The sequence below is a fragment of the Polypterus senegalus genome, chromosome 13, assembly GCF_016835505.1.
Source record: "Polypterus senegalus isolate Bchr_013 chromosome 13, ASM1683550v1, whole genome shotgun sequence".
Classification (NCBI taxonomy): Eukaryota; Metazoa; Chordata; class Cladistia; order Polypteriformes; family Polypteridae; genus Polypterus; species Polypterus senegalus.
Genome location: NC_053166.1, coordinates 70,054,555 through 70,078,137, shown reverse-complemented (window position 1 = coordinate 70,078,137; position 23,583 = coordinate 70,054,555). Strand labels below are relative to the sequence as shown.

At 37.0% G+C, this 23,583-nt stretch overlaps 1 protein-coding gene across 3 annotated transcripts in view; it reads left to right on the top strand.

Annotated features, from left to right (window-relative positions):
- plxnb3 (plexin B3) overlaps window positions 1–23,583 on the top strand; it is a 260,187-nt gene that overhangs the window by 178,520 nt on the left and 58,084 nt on the right. For all 3 annotated transcript variants that reach the window (XM_039776222.1, XM_039776221.1, XM_039776223.1), the window contains exons 14-18: window positions 11,737–11,888; window positions 12,027–12,132; window positions 13,472–13,608; window positions 13,812–13,988; window positions 14,157–14,310. In XM_039776222.1, the coding sequence (XP_039632156.1) occupies window positions 11,737–11,888; window positions 12,027–12,132; window positions 13,472–13,608; window positions 13,812–13,988; window positions 14,157–14,310 (726 nt within the window). The remainder of the gene's footprint in view (window positions 1–11,736; window positions 11,889–12,026; window positions 12,133–13,471; window positions 13,609–13,811; window positions 13,989–14,156; window positions 14,311–23,583) is intronic.

Here is a 23,583-nt window from a genome sequence, read left to right as displayed (position 1 = left end):
CGATGTTGTCAGGCATGTATACAAGAACACAGGGGCCATACAAAGTGCTGCGTAATTTTGAGTTGCTGCAATTAAATTTTGGCAAAATGGACTAGCCTGCCACATAATTTTTCACTGATTTTGGGGCGTCTTTGAATTCAGGGCTCTGTAGGTTGATCATTTTCATTTCCATCAAACGATGTGGCATCCTTTCGTTCCTACCACATTACCCAGTCTATATCAGTATAGATATCCAGGAGGATTTCTTTTTCCCATTGAGATCTGATGTGTTTTCAAAGTGTTCCTTTAATTTTTTTGAGCAGTTTATATATATATATATATATATATATATATATATGTATATGTTTGTGTGTGTGTGTAAATATATATATATATTTATATTTGTTGTGTGTGTAAATATATATATATATATATATATGACAGCAACACTCATCACTCACAACAGTGACAAAACAATTACATTGACAATCATGTTACGTTATTTTCAAAATGTTTCCTTTTCTTTTTCATTGCTTCTTTAACACACTACTTCTCCGCTGCGAAGCGCGGGTATTTTGCTAGTATGTATATATATGTATATATATGTATGTATAAATGTATATATGTATGTATATATTGTGACGGACAGCTGGGGACGCCCCTGCTGCTTCTGTTCCGGGGGAATCGCCATGGGCAGTCCAATACCTCCCCCGGGACGCTTGGTGGCAGCCTCCCTGGCCGACGGTGATTCCCCAATCGCCCGCAGAGCTCCATGGGAGATGGAGTCCTCCACAGCTTGGTTGGGGCCCGGCATGGCCGCTAGGGGGAGCTGCCTGCTTCCCACAGCCCGGCTGGACGAGCTTTCAGCCCCACCCGAAAGTTCAATTAGGACCAGGTGGTTAATCACCTGGAATGCTTCCGGGTGGGCTATAAAAGGCCCCAGCCACCACCACTCGGAGAGCCAGGGTTGGGAGGAGGAGGACTAAGCTTGCGGAGGAGTGGTGGAAGAGAAGGTGGAGAAGTGAGTTTTGTGGCTTTGTGCTTTTGGGACTGTGTTTGGGCTGTGTGGCACGGGGAAGACGTGTCACACAGCTGAGGAAAATAATAAAGCCTGAGTGTTTTGTACACGTTGCCTCTGTGTGGTCTGTGCCGGGTCGGGCGCTATATAGCGCCTTTTACAATATGTATATATATATACAGTATATACAGTATATATATATATATATGTATATATATATATATATATATATATATATATGTGTGTGTGTGTGTGTGTGTGTGTGTGTGTGTATATATATATGTATATGTATATATGTATATATATATGTATATGTATATATATATGTATATATATATATATATATCTATACTAATAAAAGGCAAAGCCCTCACTCACTCACTCACTCACTCACTGACTCACTCACTCACTCACTGACTCATCACTAATTCTCCAACTTCCCGTGTGGGTGGAAGGCTGAAATTTGGCAGGTTCATTCCTTACAGCTTCCTTACAAAAGTTGGGCAGGTTTTATATCGAAATTCTACGCGTAATGGTCATAACTGGAAGCAGTTTTTCTCCATTTACTGTAATGGAGATGAGCTTCAACGCCGTGGGGGAGTTTCGTGTGACATCATCACGCCTCCCACGTAATCACGCAGTACATAGAAAACCAGGAAGACCTAAAAAGCGCTGAAGAAAACATGCATTATATAATTGAGAAGGCAGCGAAACAATAAGAAGCGGCGGTGACATATACAACCATATTCATGACTTCTGCTACTTGAAACAAAGCACGATGTAAACCTACACTTTAAATTAAGTTCATAGACAGGCTGCGCTGGCGTTTGTAATTTAGTGCCTGCCCATATAAGGCCGTCCGTCAGCGGCAATCCAATAGCAAACTCCACTAAATATTCACGGGTTAAGGACTGTGCTTATGCAGAGGAAGATGAGATGGTCAGGGTGGTGTTTGGTACAAACTCAGCGAAACTGCGAGAGAAAGTTTTAAGTGCCAGGACTAAGGTAACATTAAATACAGCCATGGACATAGCACGAGATGGCACCAGCACAGCTGGGAAACTTCGATGCATGTACACCGAGCTGCTCACGTGAACTGGCGCAGTGCACAGATAAAAGCAACAGTTCCAAAGAGCTGAACAAAACCGAATTACACAATTGAAAAGGCAGCAAAAATATGAAGCGTCTCATACATACAAGCATATTCATAAATCCAAAACAAAGCACACGTTGGAAAAAGTCAATGTCCCGCTAAAGGAAGACAGTGTAAAAAAAACCGTGCATGCAGTGTGTCAGGTCTCAGATAAAGAAGAAGACGAGCTGTTTATTGATGCAGTAAGAAATGAATCGATGAATGAAACCTGTCATCTTTACAGCGATTGACAAACACGGAATGTAACTTGAACACAACACATCCTACAAATACGAACCTGATTGAAAGAAATAATGATAATCAAATCCTTGATGACAGCAACACTCAGTAACACTCACAAAACAAATACTGTATATTGACAGTCATGTTACGTTATTTTTAAAATGTTCCCTTTTCTTTTCATAGCTTTTTAACACACTACTTCTCGCTGCGATATATATATATATATATATATATATATATATATATGTATATATATATACCCGATCTACATACTCGAATAATGGATACTTTATTAGCCATCAATGATTGTTTTGGTAAAGCCATACTCAGTGTATTCATTAGATGAGCGGTAAAAAGTAAGAGCGAGGAAGGATGACTTATTGAGGCATGCAGGCTGTAGTCTTGCGTCAACTCTATCTGAATTGCGCGATCACATTTGAAAAATATATCTTTTCAAGTTCTATTTAGTCCATATGTGTCAAACTCAAGGGCAGGGCCACATCCGCCCGGCGTAATTATATCCGCCCGCGAGATCATTTTATATACTGTATTATTGTTATTAAAGCCCGGGTATATGAAGCGCTGGTAACACAATAAACTACAGATCCCATAATGCAGCGCTTCAGCTGCCTTGCCGAACACTTACCGAGTTAATCAAGTTATTGCGAAGCTAGCTCACACGATGCTGAAGAGAAAAGTTGATTCTGAAAATAGAGCCTTTAAAAACCGATGGGAGGCTGAGTATATGTTTACTAAACCCGTGTGTCTCATTTGTGGAGCTAATGTGGCTGTAATTACAGAATTTAATCTAAGACGGCACTATGAGACAAAACATCAGGTTAACCTGAATGCAATGCAGAAGATACAGAAAGCAGCATAATTAAATAAGAATCTGACACTTCAGCGGACGTTTTAACCCGTGCACAATCACAAAGTGATTTCAAGTGAAGCTGCTTTTATGGGAGACACAAATGCACCAGTGCACCTTGCCTCACTTTCCCTGTTGCCAAGTAATGTTAAACCAAGTCGTCACTACGGTGTTCCCAAATCGCACTTTGCTGATAAACTGAGCGCACTGAGTTTGCACGGCGCTTTGGTGACTTTGAAGAACAAAAAGTCCGTCTACATGCGGCTCGAACCTTGTGCATGTTTGGTAGCACATATCTGTGTGAGAAGCTCTTCTCAGTGATAAAGACTAACAAAACAGCACACAGGAGTCGCCTCACTGATGAGCACCTGCAATCCATCCTGAGAATCTCCACAACACAGAACCTCACACCAAACAGAAACGAACTTGTGGCCAAAAAGATGCCAGGCGTCCAGCTCTAAAATGACATATGAGCAAAGACAACTGAATGATTTGATTTGTTATTGCTGAAAAGAACACATTTCATTTATATTTCTAGGTTTTGTTATGCAGCATGTTCATATTTGAATTTGTATCATTTTGACAGGATATATTTTTATGGAGAGCAAAATCTTTTGGGATATTTAAAATCTAAGTTTATTTTTATATAAAATTACATAAGAGTAAAGAAATGTGAATGTTTGTTCTTTTAACGTTTACTTTATTTCTAACTTGTATAATTTAGACAGGATAAATTTTTATGGAGAGCAAAATATTATAAGTTGTTTAAGGTTTGAGTTGATTTATTCACGAATAATATTCCTGTCTGTTTTTACCATTCCTACCAAAGATATTTCTGTCGACTAAATAAAAATTCCTTCTATTTAAAATTTAAATAGAACTTGAACAAATAATAGTTCATAATATCCACGCAGACTTGCACGTAAGAGCGGGAGTTATCCGTTTTAACAAGCAGCGTATTGCACTGATACGAAATAGCTGTGTGTGTATATATGTAGATATGTATGTATATGTATATATATGTTTATATATGTGTGTATGTATGTATGTATATATATATTTATTTGTGTGTGTATGTATGTATATATATATATGTATTTGTGTGTGTATGTATGTGTGTATGTATTTATGTGTGTGTGTATATGTATGTGTATATATGTAGATATATATATATATATATATATGTGTATATGTATAGATATGTATATATATATATATGTTTATGTATGTGTGTGTAAATATATATATATATGACAACAACACTCATCACTCACAACAGTGACAAAACAATTACATTGACAATCATGTTACGTTATTTTCAAAATGTTTCCTTTTCTTTTTCATTGCTTCTTTAACACACTACTTCTCCGCTGCGAAGCGCTGGTATTTTGCTAGTGTATATATATATGTATATGTATATATATATGTATATACACTGTGTATGTATATATATATATATATATATATATATTTCTATACTAATAAAAGGCAAAGCCCTCACTCACTCACTCATCACTAATTCTCCAACTTCCCGTAGGTAGAAGGCTGAAATTTGGCAGGCTCATTCCTTACAGCTTACTTACAAAAGTTGGGCAGGTTTCATTTCGAAATTCTACTAATGGTCATAACTGGAAGGTATTTTTCTCCATTAACTGTAATAGAGTTGAGCTGGAAAGACGTGGGGGGGAGGAGTTTCGTGTGACATCATCACGCCTCCCACGTAATCACGTGAACTGACTGTCAACGCAGTGCGGAGAAAACCAGAAGACCTCCAAAAAGCGCTTAAGAATACATGCATTATATAATTGAGAAGGCAGCAAAACAATAAGAAGCAAGCGAGTGACATATACTACCATATTCATGAGTGCTGCTACCTCAGAAAGAAAGCAAGGTGTAAACCTAAACTTTAAATTAAGTTCATAGACAGGCTACCACTGGCGTTTCACATGCCTACAGGTAATGCGGGATACAAGTTTAATGAGAGGACGAGGATATAAACGAGAGTTTTGATCACTTTGTAACTAAGTTAAAATTGTAGGTGAAGGGGTGTGCTTATGCAAATTCCGGGAGACTGTGTTTGTGGGGGATTGACAGTTAAGGCGGGTGGGGAGTCATGTCATCATCTCCCCTCCCATTCATCTTATTTCGCTCTGAGCTGAGCTCCGCGGCTAACGCCGTCTTCCGAAGCAACTTCGTCAGACTGCCACCAAATACTCACAGAAAAATGCACAAGTTAATTCACACGCTGTCTCTAGAGTTTCTACACACTGAATCCTCCAGGCACTACTTACAAAAGGACACATTGACAATCGTGTTACGTTATTTTTAAAATCTTTCCTTTTCTTAGCACAAGCACAGCTGAGAAGCTTCGATGCATGTGCTCTATAACGCGTTAAAAAATAATGCATTTAATCACACTTTGCATTACAAGCAAAGTGGAGCTTTTGTCAATGCATGATTTCCTGGTACACCGATTACATTGATCAGCGATCCCGATTCATTTTACCTCGCACCACCTTGGTTTGAGAAGAAGTATGAAAAATATGAGGTTAACACAGAAAACAGATCACCAATTCAAGCTTTATGAATACTCGATTCGCCATCAATAATTGTTTTGGTAAAGCCATCCTCCTTTCATTTTATGATTTTTCCGCCACTAGCCATGATTAAATGAACGGTAAAAAAGTAAGAGCAAAGCGAGGGTGACTTATTTCCTTTTCTTTTTCATTACTTCTTTAACACACTACTTCTCCGCCATGTAGGTGCGGTATATATATATATATATATATATATATATATATATATATATATGAATGACCTCCAAAGAGCGCTGAGACTTTTGATATCATGAACGCGTCTGCAAAAACTGGGGTCTCCTGCCCAGCAAAAGTGGAGCAGCCAGCGCTGCGTGCATAGCTGTGCCGGCCTTTGAGACGCTGACTGCGCTTCTGCCTTAAGTCAAAGTGAACACTTTTAATTTTTTCATCCTCCCCCTGCGCTATAGCCCAGACAAGTTCAAACACGGGACCCCTTTTCTACACCATGGCAAAATAATATTAAGGCTAATCACACTTTCTTTTGCACGTATACGATTATGAGGTCCTCAGCTCGGATTATGAAGATACGCACAGGAGTGGAGGACTGACAGTGCCATCACAGCCGATTAATGGCGGGACGCCTCGCCAGTCTACACAAGACCCACCGCACTGTCCCCAAAAGGCGATCATAACGCCAGCTTAACACATCTCTCTATACTATATAAAAGAAAAAGGCAACTTTCCTTTCTTTACACCTTTTTCCTTTTATCCCAAACCAAAGCCTTTCTCTTAACACTGCAGAGTACACAAAACTAATTTTCTTTAAATGGCGGTAAGGCACATTACCAGAGGCACAAATTTGAACGTTCACATAGAAAATGTAATTTCAATGTACCTGTACTTCTTAAAACGTTAATGTTTTACTGTTTAATAACTTATAGACTATAATTTATTATTTTTCCCTTGCACTCAGTGACCAAACCTATACACACACATATAGACACATACAAACATACACACAAGTATATGTATGTGTATATATATATATATATATATACACACACACACACACACACACACACATACATACACACACACAAATTATATATATGTGTGTATGTATGTCTGTGTGTGTATATATGATGTAGATAGGTATATATATATGTATATATATATATATGTATATATATATATATGTATATATATATATATATATATATATGTATATATATGTATATGTATATATATGTATATATATATATGTATATATGAATATGTATATATATGTATGTATGTGTATATGTAGATATAGATATGTAGATATGAAGATATGTATGTGTATATATGGATGTATGTATGTATGTATGTGTGTGTGTGTGTGTGTGTGTGTGTGTGTATATATGACCGCAGCAATCCAAGCTGTAAGAAAACAGTAAAAAGGAGGCGTGTCAGATGTCATGGTACATTTTCTGATGCAGCTATATAAAAATAACTTTGTGACGCTGCCCCCAAATACACAAAACAATTACTTTGACAATCATGTTACATTATTTTTAAAATGTTTCCTTTTCTTTTTCATAACTTCTTTAACACATGACATCGCTGCGAAGCGCGGGTAGTTTGCTATATATATAGATGAATTGGGAATTGGGAAACTTACAATTGACCCCCTTAAATACTCTTTCTCATTATAGGATTCACCTGTGTATGTAGGTCAGGGTCACTGAGCTTACCAAGCCAATTTGAGTTCCAATAATTAGTTTTAAAAGTTTTGGAATCAATAAAATGACAACGGTGCCCAAATGTATGCACCTGCCTGATTTTGTTTGAACAATTATTGCACACTTTCTGTAAATCCAATAAACTTCATTTCACTTCTCAAATATCACTGTGTGTGTCTCATATATGATATATTTAACTGACATTTTTTATCGTAATAACCAACAATTTATACAGGAAAATAATGACTATTAACAAGGTTGCCCAAACTTTTGCATCCCACTGCGTATATATATATATATATATATATATATATATATATAGTATGTGTGTATATATCTATACTAATAAAGGGCAAAGCCCTCACTGACTGACTCATCACTAATTCTCCAACTTCCTGTGTAGGTAGAAGGCTGAAATTTGGCAGGCTCATTCCTTACAGCTTACTTACAAAAGTTAGGCAGGTCTCATTTCGAAATTCTACGCGTAACGGTCATAACTAGAACCTACTTAAGTACCTACTGTATATATGGCCATAGCCTGCAGCTCGGTTGCCGTGTGAGGCAGAGTTGCGTCCCTCATCGTCACGCCTCCCACGTAATTGAGTGCCTGCCCATATAAGGCCGCCCGTCAGCAGCTATCCAATAGACACGCTGCCGTGAAATATTCGCGGGTGAAGGACTGTGCTTATGCAAACGAAGATGAGATGTTCAGGGATAGACTAGTGTTTGGCACAAACTCAGCAAAAGTGCGAGAGAAACTTTTAAGTGCTGGGTCTTATCTAACATTAAATAAAGCCGTGGGCATCGCAAGATCACACAACATGGCACAAGCACAGCTGGGAACCTTCGATGCATGTACTCCGAAGCGGCACACGTGAACTGACTTTGCAGGACTGGGAAAGGTAAACCCGTGCATGCAGTGTGTGATGTCTCAGATAAAGAGGACGACGAGCTGCTTATTGATGCAGTAGGAAACAAACAACCCTCTGACGCTGAACAAGCCTTTGTACACATATCAATAGGAAAGCAAGGTGTAAAGCTTAAGTTTAAATTACGTTCATAGACACGCTGCCGCTAAATATTCGCAGGCAAATCCACAGCTTAATCCCGGGAATAACTGTTAAACATCTTAGATTCACGAGTACCGATTTGGGTAGTGATCACTTCGATGAATGAAACCAGTTCAAAAAAAGCATTACAAAATTGAGAAGGCAGCAAAAGAATATGAAGCAAGTGACGCATACAAGCATATTCATAAGTGCAGCTACTGCGGAAACAAAGCACGGTGTAATCCTTAAATTTAAATTAAGCTCATAGACAGGCTGCCGCTGGCGTTTGTCATGCCTACGACGAATACGATATTCGCGAGATACAAGTTTAACGAGAAGACGCAGGGTATAAATAAGACTTTTGATCACTTTGTAACAGAGTTAAAATTGCTGTAACAGAATTAAAATTGCTGGTGAAGGACTGTGCTTTATGCAAACGAATAGCAAAGCAGGGTGTAAAGCTTAACTTTAAATTGGGTTCATAGACTCGCTGCTGCTGGCGTTCGTCATGTCTAAGACGAATACGATATTCACAAGATACAAGTTTAATGAGAGGACGCATGGTATAAACGAGACTTTTCATCACTTTGTAACAGAGTTAAAATTCCTAGTGAAGGACGATGCTTATGCAAACGAAGATGAGATGGTCAGGGATAGAATAGTGTTTGGCACAAACTCAGCAAAAGTGCGAGAGAAACTTTTAAGTGCCGGGTCTGAGCTAACATTAAATAAAGCCGTGGACATCGCGAGATCGCATGAGATAGTACGAGCACAGCTGAGAAGCTTCGATGCATGTACTCTGAGCGGCTCACGTGAACTGACTTTACAGGACTGGGAAAGGTAAACCCGTGCATGCAGTGTGTGATGTCTCAGATAAAGAGGAAGACGAGCTGATCTTCGCAGACAAATCCACAACTTAATACCGGGAATGGCTGTTAAACATCTTAGATTCACGAGTACCGATTTGGGTAGTGAATACTTTGATGAATGAAACCTGTTCGCAAAACGCATTACACAATTGAGAAGGCAGCAAAACAATATGAAGCGAGTGACGCATACAACCATATTCATAAGTGCAGCTGTATGTATGTGTGGGTGTGTGTGTATATGTATGTACATGTGTGTGTATGTATGTATGTATGTGTATATATATATATATATATATATATATATATATATATATATATATATATATATATATATATATATATATATACACACACATACAGAACAGTCCCTTTTAACTGGCCTCGCATTAACCGGCCGACGGATTAACCGGCCTGTTAAAATAATTTTTTTTAAATCCTGAGTTGTTCTTTATGTTATAGGTATGCATTTCCCTCTTTCTTGGAAGGTGAGAGGTATTTTAAAACCAGCAAACCACAAAACAGTGTTCAAATTAAATAAAGTGCAGTGTATCAAAAGTAAATAAATAATCCATTAAAACGAGTGAATTAGTGGAGGTTAAAATCCATTAGTAAAAAAACAAGTCCTTTAAAAACAACTCAAACGAGGTTAAAGCAATGGCTGGAAGCGGTCTCTTAAAGTCCAAAGCACGGTGCCTTCTTCTACCCGGAGGCTCCCCTGCTTCTCCCATCGGGCTTCGCAACAGGGAAGTCGCTCTACCTGCAGGTATAGCTGCCTTCCACACTGGTCCGGTAGCCCTCCAATTCCTGGCTACGTTGGGCTCCATCTGGAGCGAGACTTGGGTTCTTTCCCCAGCGGCCAGAGCACTCACGCTGGGGCTAAACCAGCTCAAAGCCTCCACAACTGCCACTGCATATCTGTGCTTTGAATCCAGGGGCTCGGGTTTCGTCATGCATGATGAAGGTACGAGAATGCATCTTTTTCCAAAACAAGCCAGTTGCATCCATGTTAAACAGTTGTTCTGGCTTGTAACCTCCCTCCTCAATGATTGCCTTGAATCTCTCCTTCATGTATTCCTCGGCGGCTGCTTTATCCGCAGATGCAGCCTCGCCATACAGGGAAACATTCTTCAGATTAAAGCATTTCTGGCATCTGTCAAACCATCCCTTGCTGGCATTAAATTCAGTAGGTTTGGCGGCAGATTTCATTTTTGATGCTCCTTCTTCAGGTTCTTCGGGACCATCAGAGTCAACAGCATGGTCATCACATCCTTCAGCAAACCTGGCATAGAGCTGTCTGGCCTTCTCTCTAATGATGTTTGTGTCCAAATGAAATTTTTTCATCTTTCTGTAGCTATTGATCCAAAGAGCCAGCGAAAATCCCATTTTAACGTTAGCTTTATTCCGAGGAGTTGCCACCCTCTTTCCTGTTTTACTAAAGGAAAGTGATGCGGTGGCTCTTATATTCTTTTCACCTTTCACCATGTAGCGTGCTGTCGATTCATTCAAGCCGTAATGGTGAGCATTGTCCGCATAACGCTTTCCTTCCTGAAGCATATCCAGGAGTTTTACCTTGTCCTGAATGGTCAAGGTCTTCCTCTGGCGCTTAGGCTCACTACTACCAGGCTTAGAAGATGCAGGACGCTTGGGAGCAAAGCAAAACAAAAAACTCACAAGACGTTTGCTATAAACAATCGGACCAGAAGCAAGGTACGTGATATGCAGAGAACTGAGATACGTCAGGGACCCATGCTCGCTGTTCTTGCGAGATTACACCACGTTAACAGCAGCCAATCAGAGCCCAAGAGAATGAAAATCTGTTGAGTCTTCTTTTTCAGCCAATAACACACCTTGTAAGAAATCATCTGGGTACTGTAATGCAAAACTCTTTGTCTACCGTAGTGACTGCTGAAAACCATATGCTTTGTTATGAATTGGCTGCAAAGTACACTACAGGTAGGATGTACTTATTGAATTTTTCCAGAATTCCACAACAGGGATGCGATAGCTGAACCGCGATAGAGCGGGGGATCACTGTAATCAGTCCTGGATACCTTTTACTTGTTTTTACTTTATCTGTTTTTGATTTATAGAACTACTTTTGATTCTTTACTATTTATATTTTGCATTTGTTCTTTCTGGGGGCCTGTCAGTGCTTCTTAATGTGTATTTGCCATGTTTTTCATTAACATTAAAGTTTATTTCATACTGTATTGCAATCTATTGGAAAATGTTTAAATGACAGATGTGGTGTTAGGTTTAGATCTGCCCTTTTTTAAACATACTTAAATATGACTTGTAACCTTCAGCTCTTCTTTTGCAGATTGAGCCCTTAACTGGACCTACTGAAGGTGGAATTGCACTTACTATTTATGGCTCAAATTTGGGTCAACGATTTGAAGAGATTGAAGGCACAGTTACAGTTGCTGATATATCTTGTGAGCCAGACTTTCAAAAGTACCAGATTTCTACAAGGCATGTTTTGCTCTTGTTTTTCATTATTGATGTGGAAAGGAGCTATGCTTTCATAATGAAGTATCTTTCAAAGAACTTTTTTTGTTATCACTGCAAAATATGCACTTCTATACATCTATTTTTTTTTTATTCAAGCAGAATTGTTTGTGAATTGTCAAAAAGCGACACTGAACTATCTGGACGAGTCAAGGTTGTTGTGCAAGGTAGACAGCCAGGCATTTCCACACAATTTTTTACTTATCAGGTGAATTTTCATTTGATTTTTTTCCTCCTAAAGATCTTGGATCCTCTTGGGCACCCTGAGAATTCTGTCTTTTACTATCTTTTTTTTTCCCTAGTAGATGTTATTCCATAATTCTTGGACGTGTATCTTAAATACAAATGTTTCAGAGGGGAAATGTAGTTTTTTCTGTGTATACCCATCTGAACCTGTAACAACATATTTTTAAATGTATTTGTATGTTTTGCAGGGGCACGTGCACACTTAAGAACAGGTTCTTAAATCTTGAGCTTGGGGCCAGCCCAAACATTAACACACATATAACTCAAAATACTCAAACATAAGGGGAAAAATGCTTAACTTAGCTTATAATTACATTTTAACTGTAGATGATAGGAGTATATCATTATTATTGGTACAATAGGAACATATACAAGTTTCTTGTCTACTGCTGAGTTTTCTTTCTGGTTCTTCAGCTTACCCAGGTAAATTAGTTCAGAAAAATGGCATAAGTCTAGGTGGCTTGATTGGTCCAACAAGACAGTATTTAGATACATGAAGGCAAAATTGATATCAGCAGGGTATCATGGCTTCCTCTTTATCACTACTGCACTATATTCAAATAATACTTACAGGCATTTTTCCAATAAGCAGTACAATAGTAAAATACCCCTTCTCCCAACCCACTGTAACCAAAAACTGTAGCTTTGAATTTGTGCTTTGATGCAAGCTAAATCTATGTGAAAAACATGGAAATATAATAAAATATGTCATTGTGTTAACAAATTAAACCATATGTCATAGTAATGCAATTGTTTTGACTAATTTGCTGCCCACTATAGTTTATGTATTTTTGTTAGACATGACAAGACCAAAAGTAACCTTTGACTGAAGAACTGATAATTATTGAAACCCTTTAACACTAGAATCCCTGAAGCCTGCAAAAAACTCGTAATCCCGACCTATCTTAAATCCCTTCACACTTCTCCATCAGCTTCTTTTGTTTTGTAAATGTGTCAATCAGAATAAGCAGCAAGTAGCCTGCTATCCCATTGCCCCCTTAAAGGATCACAACACAAGCAAAAAGTTCTCCCAGCTCAAACCAAGGCTCCTTATATGCTTGTGAGGTGCCTGGAGTTGTACAGGTAAATAATATAATATATTGTTATTTGCAGATTTTTCATAGGCTTCTCGGATTCTAGTGTTAATATTGTTTCATTATTGATGGGAGAGGAATTTGTGCATAATTAAATGTGAGTTTCATCAACTTACTCTAACCACTGTAGGATTATTCTATTAATTGTGACTGACAGAGTTAATTTGCCTTGTACCAGTAGCCCGATTTGCTCCATTTCATTTTCAGAACCCTGGACTGACTTCTGTGTTCCCAACACAAGGCCCTGTTGCAGGAGGGACATTCCTGACCATTGAGGGAGTCAAACTCCATACAGGACAACATAGTGATGTTTCAGCATTTGTGGGCTCTGTTCCTTGTGACTTGTAAGTATACTTACTGATCCCCTATTCCCTACCTCCACGCAAAAAGTGTGTTTTCAGAGAGGGGGGAGGGATAGACTATATTCAAAAAGTTAATACAGGATGTACAAGCAGCTTTTGTAAAATCATAGTGGGTGCAGTTATTTCCAGGTCCAAAATTAGCAAAGTTACAATTAGTAAAGTATGTTTTTCTTTTTCACAAAAAGAATTGGAAACATTGAAGACACAAAGCTGATTTGCTGCACAAATCCAAGCAATGAGACGGCAGAACTCCCAGTGAAAGTGATTTTTGGCCAAGCAGTGAGGACATTGGAAAAGACATTTTTTAAGTTTAGGGCGAATCCTGTTATTATCTCTGCACAACCTACAAAGAGCTTTTATGGGTATGTCCTAACTGAAAAGTTAATTGAGGTTTTTTTTTATAGTGAGAGTTGAAGAAGGTATTCAACTGTTTGTTTTGGAATGTTGACCATCTTATTGAAGAGCAATTGTTCATTTTTTTTTTTTTTCTTTTTCAACTTCCTTTGCTTTCTTAATACTAAACTATATAGCGGTGGTCGCATCATTAAAGTGGAAGGACATAACCTTGATGTTGTTCAGCAACCATTTTTTCTTGTTTGGGCGGAGCAGATGAACACAGAACGGAGGCGCAGACAGACATTTAATGTGCCAGGACTTGGTATCAATAATACAGCACTGTTCAAGGTTAGATACTGTCACCTGTCCTGTTTGTTTCCTTAACCCTGTTATTATTACTCCTAATTACTCCTAATTTGGTGTGCGCCTTCTCACTGATGTCCAGATATACTCTTCGTGATTATTTATTTGTCCATGACTCAACCTGCAATATTTAAATATCAGGAAATCAGTTCCTACAGTATACGCATTTCAGTGTAAACCAGGAACTGACTCTGGATGGAACTTCTGCTGTAAATCGAACCATTATCCAAGTACTGTGAGTTGACAAGCCTACCTGTTGTCATACCATACAACCTATCAATGTTTAATGACATTCAGATTGTCATTTATCATAGAAATCCCCTTTCAAGACACAGGATATAAAATGAATGTTGTGACGCCACTGTATTAAGGTGTTTTATTTTCTAACAAGGAGTTGTTACAAAAAAAAAGAAATGTGCTGTGGGAAAATATAGTAGTTCTGTTGTATTTTGCTTGGGCACATAAATAAGGACTAATTTCCTTTCCCTGTTTTATCTTGTAGCTATTTCTTGGTGTCTGCTTTTAGCATTTGAATTTGCCTGTCCATTTTTTTTTTCCTTTCCATTATGTGCATTCTTTTCAGGCTTCTTGCACACTACTATGTTTTCATTTAAAAAACATGTTTTTGCTGACAAGGGTTTATTGCAAAGCAACTGGTAAATGTTTTGGCTCTTGCACATGGAGAATTAAAATGGTACGTGTTTTATATATGTGGACAAAATTGTTGGTACCCTTCAGTCAATGAAAGAAAAACTCACAATGGTCACAGAAATAACTTTAATCTGACAAAAGTAATAATAAATAAAAATTCTATGAAATTTAACTAATAAAAGTCAGACATTGATTTTCAACCATGCTTCAACAGAATTATTTAAAAAAATAAACTCATGAAACAGGCCTGGACAAAAATGATGGTACCCCTAACTTAATATTTTGTTGCACAACCTTTTGAGGCAATCACTGCAATCAAATGATTCCTGTAACTGTCAATGAGACTTCTGCACTTCTCAGCAGGTATTTTGGCCCACTCCTCATGAGCAAACTGCTCCAGTTGTCTCAGGTTTGAAGGGTGCCTTTTCCAGACGGCATATTTCAGCTCTTTCCAAAGATGCTCAATAGGATTGAGGTCAGGGCTCATAGAAGGCCACTTTAGAATTGTCCAATGTTTTCCTCTTAGCCATTCTTGGGTGTTTTTAGCTGTGTGTTTTGGGTCATTGTCCTGTTGCAAGACCCATGACCTGCGACTGAGACCAAGCTTTCTGACACTGGCCAGCACATTTCTCTCTAGAATCCCTTGATAGTCTTGAGATTTCATTGTACCCTGCACAGATTCAAGACACCCTGTGCCAGATGCAGCAAAGCAGCCCCAGAACATAACAGAGCCTCCTCCATGTTTCACAGAAGGGACAGTGTTCTTTTCTTGATATGCTTCATTTTTCCGTCTGTGAACATAGAGCTGATGTGCCTTGGCAAAATCAATTTTTGTCTCATCTGTCCATAGGACATTCTCCCAGAATCTTTGTGGCTTGTCCACATGTAGTTTGGCAAATTCCAGTCTGGCTTTTTTATGATTTGTTTTCAACAATGGTGTCCTCCTTGGTCGTCTCCCATGAAGTCCACTTTGGCTCAAACAACGACGGATGGTGCGATCTGACACTGATGTTCCTTGAGCTTGAAGTTCACCTTGGATCTCTTTAGAAGTTTTTCTGGGCTCTTTTGTTACCATTCGTATTATCCGCCTCTTTGATTTGTCATCAATTTTCCTCCCTGCCACGTCCAGGGAGGTTGGCTACAGTCCCATGGATCTTAAATTTCTGAATAATATGTGCAACTGTAGTCACAGGAACATCAAGCTGCTTCGAGATGGTCTTATAGCCTTTACCTTTGACATGCTTGTCTATAATTTTCTTTCTAATCTCCTGAGACAACTATTTCCTTCGCTTCCTCTGGTCCATGTTGAGTGTGGTACACACCATGTCACCAAACAACACAGTGACTACCTGGGGACCTATATATAGGTCCACTGACTGATTACAAGATTGTAGATACCTGTGATGCTAATTAGTGGACACACCTTGGATTAACATGTCCCTTTGGTCACATTATTATCAGTCTTTTCTAGGGGTACCATCATTTTTGTCCAGGCCTGTTTCATGAGTTAATTTTTTTAAATAATTCTGTTGAAGCATTGTTGAAAATCAATGTCTGACTTTTATTAGTTAAATTTCATAGAATTTTTATTTATTATTACTTTTGTCAGATTAAAGTTATTTCTGTGACCATTGTGAGTTTTTCTTTCATTGACTGAAGGGTACCAACAATTTTGTCCACGTGTGTATGTATGTATATATATATGTATATATATATATATGTATGTATATATATATGTATATATATATATATATATATATATATATATATGTATATATGTATATTATGAGGGGCCGTTCAGGAAAAAAAGATTGGTTTGTAAATATATACATTGGTTCAGATATTTATATCGGTTCAGATACATTGGTTTGAATATATACATTGGTTTTAATACATCCATTCAGATATATATTTCGGTTCAAATATATACATTGGTTGGGATGTATTGGTTGAAAAATATGTAAATTGGTTTGCATAGATCCGTTCTGATATATATACATTGGTTGAGATACATCCGTTCAGATTTATACATTGGTTTGAATACATCCGTTCAAATATATACATTGGTTGAGATATATATATTGGTTGATATACATTGGTTTAAATATATATATTGGTTAAAATAGATTGGTTTAGATATATACATCGGTTCAGATACATCCGTTCTGATATATATATTGGTTCAGATAGATCGGTTCAGATATATACATTGGTTGGGATTTATGGGCAGGCACAACGCGGTCACCCATGTTTAGCATCTCCCTTTTGCTTCATCATTGCTTCAACACTGTTGTAATTATTGTGAACATTTTATACAAGCAGCATACGCTTGTCTGTCGCGTTTTGTTTCGTAAGCCCTATTTGTTGGGGGTCCTCGATTTCAAAGCACTTTTTTTCCTTTCATTATTTAAAACACTCGCACAGATACCCGCCTCTTCGCCTCGCTCCGTCCCGCCCCGGCTCATTGTACCCGCCTCACTCGCTCCCTCTTGTCCCTCCCATGACAGATTCTTCTCAAAAGCAGAGTTACTAGAAAGCATTAATCGCAACCGCAGTACCTCCCATATTTCACCTCATGAGACGCTGGTTTATCATTGGTGGAAAGCCGCCCGGTGATATCTGTTATTCCGTATTGGCAGCATTTCATTAAAGAGCGATCTGCTTCAGCAAGGAACTTAGTCCTGTTTGCTGAAAGAATGTTATGGAGGAAAACACTGGAGTTGCTCTCTTTCTTTAAATGTTGATCAGGGATCAAAATGACCAGAATATTCCCGCATCACAAATAACTGATGTTTAACTGATGTTTTATAGTAAAACTAACAAAACCACACACACTCACAAACTCACAAATCATGGGTCGCACGTACTACTAATTAAGCGTATCTGTCAAGGGCGATTATTTTTTCACCCCATAAAACAGATTCTTCTCAAAAGCTGAATTACCAGGAAGCATTGATCGCAACCGCAGTACCTCCCATTTTTTTCACCTCAACAGACGCTGGTTTATCATTGACCGAAAGCCGCCCGGTGATTTCTGTTATTCCGTATTGGCAGCATTTCATTAAAGGCGATCTGGTTCAGCAAGGAACTTAGTCCTGTTTGCTGAAAGGATGTTATGGATGTAAACACTGGAATAGCACTGTTTCTTCTGAATGTTTATCAGTGATCAGGGACCAGATTGATCAGAATATTCCTGCTTCACAAATAACTGATGTCTATTTTATTGTAAAACTGAGAAAACCACACACGCGCGTACACAACACAAATACTCAAACTCACACATCGTGGGTCGCACATACTGCTGATTAAGTGTATCTGTCACGGACGATCATTTTTTTTACCTAATAAAACTTTAGTTCGTCAAATTTAGAAAGCAGCGAGGTGATTTCTATTATTCCTTATTGGCAGCATTTAATTTAAAGATGATTCACGTCAACGAGGTGAAAGAGTCTCTTATTTTGACAGGGCGATCGTTTTAAGGCTTAAGCATTTTGATTGACTTACAAAAGAAAATAGCTATTACTTACCCTCTTTGCTTCAAATTGGCTTTTTAAAAACTTTTGATGTAATTTGTTTATGACAGTATAAAATAAAAAGTAGTGCTCAAAATTATAATGCGCGTATCTAACAGGAAGAGGTGGTGGTAAGATTGCTGACTCGCAGTTAAATGATCACTGGTTTGTGTCCAGGGGGCTTCCTTTCTGTTATTTTATTTATTTACCTATTTATTTTTACAAATTGCTTTGAGTAGTAAGAAAGGCTATAAAACGTAAGGAATTAATAACAATTGTATTATTATTATTATTATTATTATTATTATTATACGTGTGAATGCATGATCAAATTCAGCCGCTGCGTAGTGGGGTAAGAATAGGGACAATACCACGAGTTCATTGAAATAATTACACAGCAAGGTGCACACGCAATGCAAACATAATGTGTATATTATTGAAGTAAAGGTTCATATAAATTAATTATATACAACTTTTTAACAAGTTGAGAGATGTCAACTGGTTAAAATGCACGAAATTATACATGATTGCTTTACAGTTCACACATAGTGTATGTATATTGTTAAAATAATGATATAAAATCCTATAAAATGGTATAGAATCTGCGTCGTAGACTTATTTTGTGTCAAATTTCTTCAAAGAAGTTTTTAATTAGTTTGCTTTAAAAAATCTTACGGCAAACATGTGAACCGTAGAAAATCGCTGATCTTTATCAATTTGTTTTAATGCATGCTCCGTGCAAAATGCTGTCATATCTGTTAGTAAACATGCACGCACAGCGATGTCCTGATGTCTGCGTTCTAAGGCTGCAGGTAAATTAAACGCTATTGACGTTTTACCGGGGTGCTTTGTGATTGAGGGCGGACAGTAAACTTTGTTAAAATGATATCGAAAAATACCAGTCGTCAGTTGTGTTTTTTAGTCGTTTTGGTGTGTTTACTGTTCTGTTACCAAAAAATTCTTCAACGGGGATCATCAACAAAGAAACGTGGATAGTAAGATTTAGTAAAATATCAGTAATAATAATACATTGCTCGACCCTAGTAACACTTTACAAAGACATTTAAAAGACAGCTCGTTAAAATAAATGTAGCAGTCCATTGTCACGCTATAAGTGACAGCTTGCTCTTAAACATTTACACAGGTGTTTTTTCCTGGGAATAAAAAGGGGAAAAATCCACGGAAAATGTTTTGTTTTGAACTCAAATTTCACCTCAAGCCATGTGAGTCATTAAAACTATTGGAATGAAAACGCATGTCTCATCCACTGGTCGGTACGCTCATTTTCCATGGCTGCTGTAGAGCTGTAAAATGTGTGCCCTCTGACTGCTGATTATACAAAATAGTTAAAAATATGTAAAATTGATTTTAAAAGGTTGTAGATATAGTTTTCTATATAATCTTCTCCACTATGTGTTTGCATCCTATTCCCTACAGGCAACACTCATTTCCATGGCTAGAGCAGATCCATGGGCTTGTGTGCACCCTGTCTGCTCTTTCAAAATGAACCCTGGATAACTAATATTGTCTGAAATCCATGGTAAAAGATTGTTGAAAGTCATCTATATCACTTTCAAGTCTACTGTGTCCCATTATCCTCTCCACTCAAAGGGACACTCACTTCTACAGCTGAGCTTTTGCGTCAGAGTTGTGAGCTTCAACTGTTGCTTGCAGAATGAACATTAGACAATTTTATTGGATTGGCTGTTTTTTCATTATATTAATATTAATTTATTTATTCATTCAGCCTCTGTTAAAAAAAGAAGCACATTTTCCCTTAGAGTACAAGTTCTATCTAATTATCTATCTATATGAAATACATGAGACTTGGAAAAATTCATATTATTTGTCAAATGAAGTACCAAATATCCACATTTGTAGGACAAGTCAATTAAAGAGTCCGACAAACAGCAACTGAGATATTAAAACATTTTATTGAATCTGTTCTGACAATTATAGTCTTTTAATTAAAATAATGATTATAATTATCAGAAAACGTAGCCATTTTAATGTCAGCATAAAACCAGGCCAGTAACATTTTTTTGAAATAATTTCAGCAGTTTTATAAATTCCAGAATGTACACCAATAGCACTGGCATGAACTTCCTTACAAGTATCCTTTGTCTCCTAAACTCAACAAATAACTTTCATATTCCTCCTGTTGCTCTGCTTGTCTTTTTTGACAATAGTAAAGGTCATCCTCTTTAAAAAATTATATTCACGCAGCAATTAAAAATATGGTTATAATGTAAAACACTTCAAACAAGCCTGTAAAATGTACATTTTCTTTGTTTAAGTTGACTTCTTCAATGGATCTAACACTTACAACATGGGGCACTACAACACACATACACAAATATCTTTTAGTATTGTTTTAATATAGCCTTGAAAATTGTTGGTATCTGTCCTCTATCCAAGCCACCCATTTACAAAAGAGATTTACAGGCTTGGGCCCAGGACAAAAAATGAGACGGAAAGAAATGCCAAACTAGTGCTTACCACACTGACGCTTGCTCATACTACTACAGTTTAAAAGTGCCACCCAACCTGATGCCAACTCTTTCAGATGGGTAGTGAAACCAAGAAAATGTATTAATGGACACAGGAAAAAGTTAAAAGACTTATTCTGACAGTGACCATGTTGGGGATTGTTGATCTGTGAAGTGGCAGTAAAAATAAAAAAAAATTTAAAAACCTGATTACAAAATATATTAAGAAAACTCAAAAGGTTTGATTAATTTATGAAAACTCCATAGAATACTTTCTAATACATGTTTTCCTTCAACAGTCATGCTAATGTCAGAATTTGTGTGTTTTATCACTTATACTTTGTGCACATATTGATGCTGTTTTATGGAAAACGCAAGCACACGAGTAAATAATTATCAGCGGTTACAATTTAAATGTATATTTGCAGTATATACTGTACTGTATCCTGAAATGCCAAATTAGAAATGAGAAGATGATGAAAAGTTATATTTTGTTTAATATACTTTAAACAAACTGATCACAAAATGTCCTAATCAGTTTGACTTTGTTGGTACCCTAGAGTGGCACATATCCTGGAAGAAGTCCTATCAGGTTTATTTGGATTTAAAAAACCAAAATAATAATAATAATAATATATTACATTTATATAGCATTTTTCTGGCTACTCACAGCGATTTTCATAGACATACTTAAAAAGACAGTGTAAGCGCTTGATTTTTTTAATTAGTGGATGAGTAAGGACATAGTAAACAAAAAAGTGATATAGAAGACTTCCTTCAATCTCTTTAAATAAACTATGGACAGTTTTGTAATTCCAGTGTTAATTTACAAGCAGAAGACGGGGGCACGCGTTTCTACAGCATAGACCAAGCTGTGGAAATAAGTGTCTCCTCTGCTAGAAGGGATTAAGAGACACACTCGATATGAAAACGTTATAAAAGACTGTCTAATAGACTTATTAAAGAAACTGTGCACAATTGTAACTGCCTGGTGTTCATTTTGTAATGGACCACAGCAGATAAGGAATGCCACAGGCTGCTAAAAGTTTTTTAAATACATTTGATGAGTTTTAATCTCCCATGAAAAACGGTGCAGAGAACTCCTATGTGTTTTATAGGATAATTGCACCTGCTGTGAAAATGAGAATCCTCTCCAATGTACAGGAGGTGAAAGGGTGGGTGTGATAGGAAATTTATTTATTTATTTATATAGAACTACTGTATATTTCATTCCAATAGTTTTGATTGGCTCACATGGCGGAGGTGAAATTTGAGTTCAACAACAAAACCTTTCCGTGGATTTTTCCCCCCTTTTTTATTCCCAGGAAAAACCACCTGTGTAAATGTTTAAGAGCAAGCTGTCACTTATAGCATGACAATGGATTGCTACATTTATTTTAACGAGCTCATCATTTTACCAAAGTTTACTGTCCGCCCTCAATCACAGAGCACCCCAGTAAAATGTCAATAGCGTTTAATTTACCTGCAGCCTTAGAACGCAGACATCAGGACATCGCTGTGCGTGCATGTTTATTAACAGATATGACAGCATTTTGCACGGAGCATGCGTTAAAACAAATTGATTAAGATCAGCGATTTTCAACGGTTCACATGTTTGCCGTAAGATTTTTTTAAAGCAAACTAATTAAAACTTCTTTGAAGAAATTTGACACAAAATAAGTCTACGACGCAGATTCTATACCATTTTATAGGAATTTTACATCATTATTTTAATAATATACATACACTATGTGTGGACTATAAAGCAATACATGTATAATTTCGTGCATTTTAACCAGTTGACATCTCTCAACTTGTTAAAAAGTTGAATATAATTAATTTATATGAACCTTTACTTCAATAATATACACATTATGTTTGCATTGCGTGCACCTTGCTGTGTAATTATTTCAATGAACTCGTGGTATTGTCCTTATTCATACCCCACACTAGCGGCTGAATTTGATCATGCATTCACACGTATAATAATAATAATAATAATAATAATAATATTATTATTATTGTTATTAATTCCTTACATTTCTTACTACTCAAAGCAATTTGTAAAATAAATAAGTAAATAAATAAAATAACAGAAAGGAAGCCCCAAAAATGCTCCAAACAAAACAGAAACCCGGGCGCTTTGTCAATATAAATAAAGGGCCTGGAGGTGAAAACATGGGGAGGACTGCCACCCAAAAGTTCTGGAACTCAGCTTTTAGAAGAATCTGTTTTATTAAAAATAATCCCTTTAACAATATTTTTAACATGAAACCTAATCTAACCATTTTATGGAGGTGTTACCAATGCTGGTTTTTTTTATTATTTTACTATAAAAAAATAAAATTAAACATGTTATTTGTGGCGGGAATATTTTGGAATCCTGATAAAAAAGAAAAAAAAACCCGGTTTTTTCCCCAAACATTTTTTTGAACAATAATTCCCTTTTAAGGATGTTTTAAAAATGTAATAAAAACAATGTCACCTTACTTTACCAATGAAAAAACCAAACCTGAAGGTAAAATAATTGGTTTATTAATTTAGTAATTTTTAAAAATTGGTGGGGGTTAAAAATATTTAAATAAAATTAAATATTATAAAGTGTT